At 50.6% G+C, this 7,439-nt stretch overlaps 1 protein-coding gene across 1 annotated transcript; it reads right to left on the reverse strand.

Annotated features, from left to right (window-relative positions):
* Positions 1-234: 234 nt before the first annotated feature.
* LOC144097998 (palmitoyltransferase ZDHHC20-B-like) lies at positions 235-6,516 on the reverse strand. Its single transcript, XM_077630573.1, has 3 exons — positions 6,062-6,516; positions 4,276-4,593; positions 235-3,597 (listed from the first exon to the last, which is right to left on the reverse strand). Exons 1-3 carry the CDS (start codon positions 6,514-6,516, stop codon positions 3,135-3,137), a joined length of 1,236 nt encoding a protein of 411 aa, XP_077486699.1. The 3' UTR covers positions 235-3,134.
* Between the last annotated feature and the right edge of the window lie 923 nt (positions 6,517-7,439).

Raw genomic sequence — 7,439 nt, forward strand, 5'->3', positions numbered from 1 at the left:
ATATTGCCGCTCCTTCATCCTTGAGATAACTGAGCGGAAATGCTGCTCATGCCGAAAGGCATTAGCAGACGTTGCATAGATGGCCTACGGTTAGCAGGTATGACAACTTGTCAGGAAGTCACGTTAGATTCGACGGTCTCTCAGGCGATTGCGGCCGCACTGGAAGCTTTATGTCTAAGATTGTTGAGCGGATAGTGTCTATACAAAACAAAGCGCCCGTTTTTTTCTTTTTTTAGTGTAGTCTTGGCGCTAAGATGTGTATAATATATCGTAATGGTTAACTGACGTTCGGGCAGCTCAGCTTACACATGCGTGTCATGCATGCTAGCATGGCCCCTTTCACGATACCTTTGTTTCTCCCAACGTACCCAGCCTTCCAAATCTGAAAGGACTCAGCCTCAGGAATGAACTATTGTCTCTGCCACTGTACTTTGTTCGCGAACTTCCAGGGATGTTGGAATTGCCCATGAATCAGAGATAGTAGAGGATGCGCGGGCTCTCAAACGCAATGGACCTGAATAAGTGAACATATCTGAAAGTACGCCAAAGTAGAAGCCTGGGCGAGTTGGTAGGTACTCATTGGTAGGTACTCGGGCAGCTCAGCTTACACATGCGTGTCATGCATGCTAGCATGGCCCCTTTCACGATACCTTTGTTTCTCCCAACGTACCCAGCCTTCCAAATCTGAAAGGACTCAGCCTCAGGAACGAACTATTGTCTCTGCCACTGTACTTTGTTCGCGAACTTCCAGGGATGTTGGAATTGCCCATGAATCAGAGATAGTAGAGGATGCGCAGGCTCTCAAACGCAATGGACCTGAATAAGTGAACATATCTGAAAGTACGCCAAAGTAGAAGCCTGGGCGAGTTGGTAGGTACTCATTCTGAAACAGCGCAAACAAGGCAAGGACGACAGAAACGTATAACGCCGCGCTCATGTTGTACGTGAGGACTGTTAATCCCGCCATTATTATTGTTTTAGAAAGGAGGCGGCAACAGAGTCTTTCAATTCGTCGGTTTTCTCGTGATACCCCACGACCGCTTTCCGGTCTTGACATGATCACGTTCAATTTTTGATGGCGGGGACAAAGAGCGACGTTTCTGAATTGGACATAACATTTCTATGTCAAAGCGGCAAGCGTTACAGGGTGTTTGTCATTGACATTCGTCAAAAATGGCGTTGGTGTAAGTGGGGTTGAAGGTTCGGCTGAGTCAACAGTGGCGTAGGAGGAAGGACATGTTGGCCGAGTTTGGCTGCTCAAAACAGATGACGCAACCTGTGCTGATATCACCCGGGACAGGGCATTGCTGAAAGTGCTGGTCGTATACGATCGAGGACACCAGCAAAACCCTTCTCCAGAGCAGCAACAGCCGACTTTGTCAATCCCACTTCTACATCATTACCAGCTGCGCAGACAATTATTGCATATGAGGGACTTCTTTTATCCAGCAAGGCGTACGCACCTGCTCGCGATCACTTGCCCAGCCGAGTAATTTTCAGGTCAGCCTCCTCATCTGCACGCTTCGGACATATGGGATCATCAGCTGGGTTAGCATAGCGACAACCGCAACAGCTAGAAGAATCAGAAGTGCAGGTATCTGATGCAAGATTGTCTCCGCAAATGTCAGCGTGTTGCCGACTTACATGACTTGGTGCTGTGGTCAAACAGCCGGCAGTTTCCACACTACAATGGCCGTGGTTGCAGTGAGTCTACGCTATAGACAGGGCCAAATCTTTAGTTCACAAGGACAAAAGGACCCTGAAATAGTCGCAATAACTGATTTTGTGGGCACCCGAGAACCAACAGCCTTCCCTCTACAGCGGAAGACGGACAGAATGCCAACATCGGCATTTTGAAAATCCTGAAAAACTTTTGGGGTGAAGCTCAAGGATAAACCCTTAGTGCAGGCAAGCTATTAAGGAATAAATTGTCTCACCGGCAGTGAGGTGAAATATGCGTACTGGAGCAAGACCGCCTCAAAATCTAAACCAGAAGACCTGCACACTATACCCCTCCTGCCAAACGGTCTTCCTTCTGAAATTTCCAGATGGCGGCTGGTCACAGGCTTCAGTTGCTCGTGAATGATAAGAGAGTTTTTGAGTTCAATGGCTTCATCTCCAATAAGGACTAGCGCCACAGGGATCACCTTGACACCATTAATACTGAAAGACTCCAAAGGAAAGCTTTGAGACGGCACACTGGCGAACCAGGATGCTGGAGCTTAGCTTGCGGAGGTCGAAGCTATGGTCAAAAGCCTAGCAATTCAACAGCCCTAATTCCCACTGGACAAAAAACCTGGTTTAATACCTCACCCGTGGAACGGCCTCACCTGGGACCGATTACAGTCGAGACGACAGTGCAGCAAAGCTCTATAAGACACCGGACACAGGTCGACAGGTCGAGAGGTCGCGGCTAACAGGCTCCTGTTGACACACACAAGTACCAGAACCTTGTAAGTTGCAGCCGCAACTGTGATGGTGGGTGTGCTAAAGCTAGTTCATCAGCACCTGGTCTTTGTCCACTGAAGGACAAAGGCATCGTCTACGAATATCATTTCGCCCTGTCGTAGACCATTCATATAATCCGGGCAAATTCGACTCATTTCCCCACTTGCTGCTGCGTTCCGTAACGCCTTCCTTCTCTTTGAGTCCAAATGTTACCATGAGGGCCCCGTTGGGTATGAATTTTTCATTGTTAGATATCCAGAACAAAATTAGTTTCCTCCCCCTGATCTCAAGCTAGGACATTAACTCTTGCCATTATTCTATGACCCTCGCTTCTAATTCACGTGACTATTAAGGTTTCTGTAAACTCCTGCCTCAAATTGTCGCTATTTCACGATACTCGGAGCTCTAAGTATCTCGCTGTAGCAAGTTCTTAATACACAAATCGGTATTTTACAAACGCACACTGCGACCCATTCGCCAGGGCGGTTTTCAGTAGAATATTCTGCCGCACTGACATTGTCACAAATGTTAAAGGACGCTAAAGCAGCTCAAAAAATGTTTATATGTTCGTTTGCCATCTAACTTTGATGATTTCTTCCCTACCCCCTTCCCTCACCCACGGACAGCACATGTCAGTAGAAGCTACGTTCACGGGAAGCCTGTGGAGACAGAAGTGTAGCACAGAGTCACTGCACTTCCATAGAAGTGAATGCCGGTGCCACTACTATCGCAGGTAAATCCTTCTTGCTCTCAGAAAGCCGAACAGACGCCACGGCTTCCGTTGGTGGCACGACGGTGATGGTCGTCGGAGGAAGAAAGGAGAGACTGCCGCGAGGCGGCGCCACGAAAGGAGTCAGCGTGAGGCCCCCTAGCGGGCCCTCCGTCGATGGAACGGGCCGGCGGCACGAGGTCAAAACCGGCAACTCGGGGACCTCGTCCGCCAAGGGCAACGGAGGGACCGGAACAGAGGGCCTGCGCTCCTCGACCACCACCGAGACGGGAGGCCCGTAGACGTTACGGTCCGGGTGCAGCCGCGTGGGGAAGCGGGCGCCGTCTCCCAGGGAGGTGAAAACCGGCAGGAACCAGAGGGCCTTGCGGTGGCCAAACACCTCGGCGATGTTCTCCCTGAAGCCAATGTCGAACGAGTCTCTGCGCAAAGAGCACCGATGGCGTCCTAAGATGGTGTACGTTGTCGCCTTTCTTTTGTGTGAACGTTCAAGGCGCGTGGAGTCCCCGCTAATCAGTGCTGATAGCAGTGTCTCTGGCATAACTTTTTTTTCCGCGGAAGCCGTTTTTGCGCTGTTGCTCTAGTACCACGCGACATCTCCTGTCAGTGAGTAAAGCACACAGGATGCTCAGAATTCTACCCCACTACCAGAGCATCTCCGCATCCCTCCCTCTGTGTATTCTGATTTCACATCTTTCGCAAGGTTCAAGCCAATGTCCTCACCACTCCGACGCGTGTTTACCTCTACCGATTACCTCCCGATCCCTCTTGCCTAAGATACCTTCCTGTATGCTAACCTAGAACACCATTTTTTTCTTTGTCCTGTCGCCATCCAAGCCCCCATTAACCCCCCACTCCCCCTTTCTGTTGCCTTGTCTGGCTGAAGTCTTTTCTAGCAGAGGATCACCAGGCCCTGGTCAATCAAGCCGTTCATCTGCTCTGCGCTTAATTTGCTGCCTAAATAAAGTATATTCCTTCTACTGTACTACGCAGGTTCAATAAAAACATTAGGCTTAGTCTGCACGTAATCGTTTTGTCAGCAAATACACCTAAAAACGTGTAATATGTACAAACTGGGCTGTCGACAGCTTGTTCGATACCTGTCATCCTTGAACAGATGGGGACGCAGGTCTTCGAGGGTGGTGACGTTGTTGCACACCATGGTGAAGTGCAGGTAGAGGAAGGAGCCAAGCACAAGAACCAGCATCACGCCGAACGCGTAGAGGAAGGTGCAGTTGAGCGTGACGTAAGTGGAGGCGTTGCTGGACCAGGCGCCGGCCACGTGATGCGTGGCGCTGGCCAGTCCGAACACGCACAGGGCCACCACGTAGAAGATGGTGAGCAGGAAGAACTTGTAGGTGCTGAAGCAGACGCAGTTGTTGAACCAAGGGCAGTGGTGGTCCATTTTTGGAACGCACCTGCGAACATGCGCAAGGTGAACGTCTCGTCGCGCACTTTTCCGCACATAGTATAATGGCACCTGAGCACGTCCACACGCGTCCGATACTTATATGCGTTAATACTGCTTCACAAAAAAAAGTATTCCATCCCATTTGGCTCAGGGCTGCCTATAGCTTGTTTTTATATTCGGTCACAGCAAGCCACCAAGGCGGCGCACCGTAACTGCGTTACTGCGCGAGAGGTTCTGACGCGGACCGGCCGCCTAGCACGTTGCTTGCTGCAATTTGCTTGAATCAGGGACAGAACTATTTCTAAGTGGGTGGAGCAAGCCTTGCAGTTTGTATTGTAATTTGATTATTTATTCAAATTCTTGTTTACGTAATAAATTTTGTATTTCTTGTTTATATTTTTCTTATTTTTCATTGTTTAAAGGTGTACTCGTCAATACATATAAAACAAATAGAAATAGGCAGCTTTATAATGCTGTACAAACAAGGAGCGATGAGGTGCTTTAAAAAAGCTTGTGCAGTCTGTCTCAATTCTGCTAATCTTGCTCATAAACAGTGGTCAGACAATCAACTTCTGTTGGGACAGGATTTTTTTAGGTTACTGAAACGAAATGCTTAAGGAATGGCTACGAAGCCAACTAGCTGAGCCCCACTGCGGCCCCACTGTGCTCTGTATAAATAACGTCCTAGAATTGAATTGAGCCGGTTGCCAGAAATCTGACCTCAGTGCAGGCAATTGGAGACTGTTGGGAGGAGGAGGGGCTTACCTCTCTGGAGGAATGTTGGCGGGACGACCACCCCTCTTGACCACCCTCCCCTGTTACGGTGTCCTTTGCTTACATACATTATTAGTCGAAGGTTTTAGATCGGAAAGGGGTATGCTCCTCCTCGGACAGTGCAGGGCTGTAGTGGACTCGACTGAACAGCGCGCGGGACTCCGGATCAGTGGTTAGTGCGCTCGACTGCTCACCCGGAGTTCGCTGGTTCGAACCAGACCGCGGCGGCTGCGTTTTTGCGCAGGCAAAACGCTAATATGCCCGCGTGCTGTTGATGTCAGTACACGTTAAAGATCCCCAGGCGGTCGAAATGATTCCCGAGCCCTCCACTACGGCACCTCTTTCTTTCGTCTTTCACTCCCTCCTTTATGCCTTCCTCTACGGCGCGGTTCAGGTATTCAACGATATATGAGACAGATTCTGCGCCATTTCCTTTCACCGAAAACCAATTATTATTATTATTACTATTATTATTATTATTAAAATGAAATTTGGTTGTTGGGGAAAGGAAATGGCGCAGTATCTGTCACATCTCGGCCGACACCTAAACCGCGCCGTAAGGAAAGGAATAAAGGAGGGACTGAGAGAAGACAGGAAGAAAGCCTCCTATGTACTTTTCTGGAGAATCTGCCGGCTTCCGGCAATATAGCTACTTCCTTTTTACAAAGGCTGTACATAGCAGGGCCATAACGAACCCTCACCTGCGGCACTGGGAGCAGTGGTGCGCTCGGTCGGGCTTCACCTGCTGACAGCGTTCGCAGAAGCGCACGCCCCCGCTGGGACCCCGCGTCAGCACGCCCCGGTTCTCCGCCAGGATATCGAGGAACTCTCCGCGAGCCTCGTCGTCGGCGCACTGCTCCAGCAGACGCTGGTCGCTCTCACTGAGGCCGAAGTAACCTGGAATGGGCGGCACTGCGGTCACGGTGGTCTGCACGAACGACCAGAGGCACAGCAGCAATAGCAGGTGGAACACGGTGCTGAAGGCAAAGCGCTGCGCGCCGTCCTTGACCAGGGTGCCGCAGAACACGAAGATGTACACGTAGTAGGCCCACACGAACAGGCCCACCACCATGGCGACTGGAAGCCAGGCGACGAATTCGGGGTTGCAGCGGCGGCGGCGGCGGGCCGACTCGGAACCACCCGAAGAGGTCGTCATCGCGAGTATAGGTGCCTGAAGTGGAGCCGCTGTCGACTTTCTGGAAGGCGGAATGCGGTTGATGGCAGCTCGCGCTGCTGCGATGTTGATGGGTGTACCATTGGAAGAAAAGGAAGTTCATTCAGTACGAAATTGAAACCTGTAAACAACAACAACAACAACCAATCCCCCACCGTGGGTATTTGCCATCGCTTTTGAGGCTACAACAACATCACAGGCGTTGTAAACGGTTATGCACACTAAGCCATTGTCCAGTCTTCGATCTCCAAGTTAACAGGACACCTGTCTTTGCGTCTTCCAATCTGTCAGCCTATATACAATTACTACTCATTTTCCCTTCAAAACGTTCCTGTCTCCAGCAATTAACTGCTTGCGCCTTGGCCACTCCCCTGTAGTGGGTATGTGCCAGCTTTATTTGAGGCCAACCAACCAACCAGAACATCGCATGTGCATTTTTCCCTGAGCCTGAAGAGAGAGAGAGAGAACAAATTTATTGAAAATGCCTGCTGAATCGGTTAGGCTCCCTCCACGCAAGGAGGACAAGCTTTTACCTGAGCCTCTTTTTTGAGCCTGAATCTATCGATCATTTTTGGCTTCACTGTAGCCGCTTCACCTCCATGAGAAGAAGGTTGCTGGAGGGGGTGGTGGTGGCAACATTTATTGCCAAGCAATACAGAGGGGGGGCAAACCCCTAACATGGCACGAGGCAACCCTTGGGGGGCTGCCCTTACAAGGCAAGGGCAGCCCTTGGAGAGCTATCTGCTTCAGGGCGTCGGTAATTATCCGGAGCTGGTCAGCAGCAGCGGAGCTGGCCAGGAGAGTTTTCCAGTATGACTCCGCCGTGGATGGAGATGGAGGGTGTGGGAAGGTAGGACATGTGAGGAGGACGTGCAGAAAGTCTCCCGGTTTCCCGCAGAGCCTAG

This window comes from Amblyomma americanum, chromosome 7 (assembly GCF_052857255.1).
Source record: "Amblyomma americanum isolate KBUSLIRL-KWMA chromosome 7, ASM5285725v1, whole genome shotgun sequence".
NCBI classification, from domain to species: domain Eukaryota; kingdom Metazoa; phylum Arthropoda; class Arachnida; order Ixodida; family Ixodidae; genus Amblyomma; species Amblyomma americanum.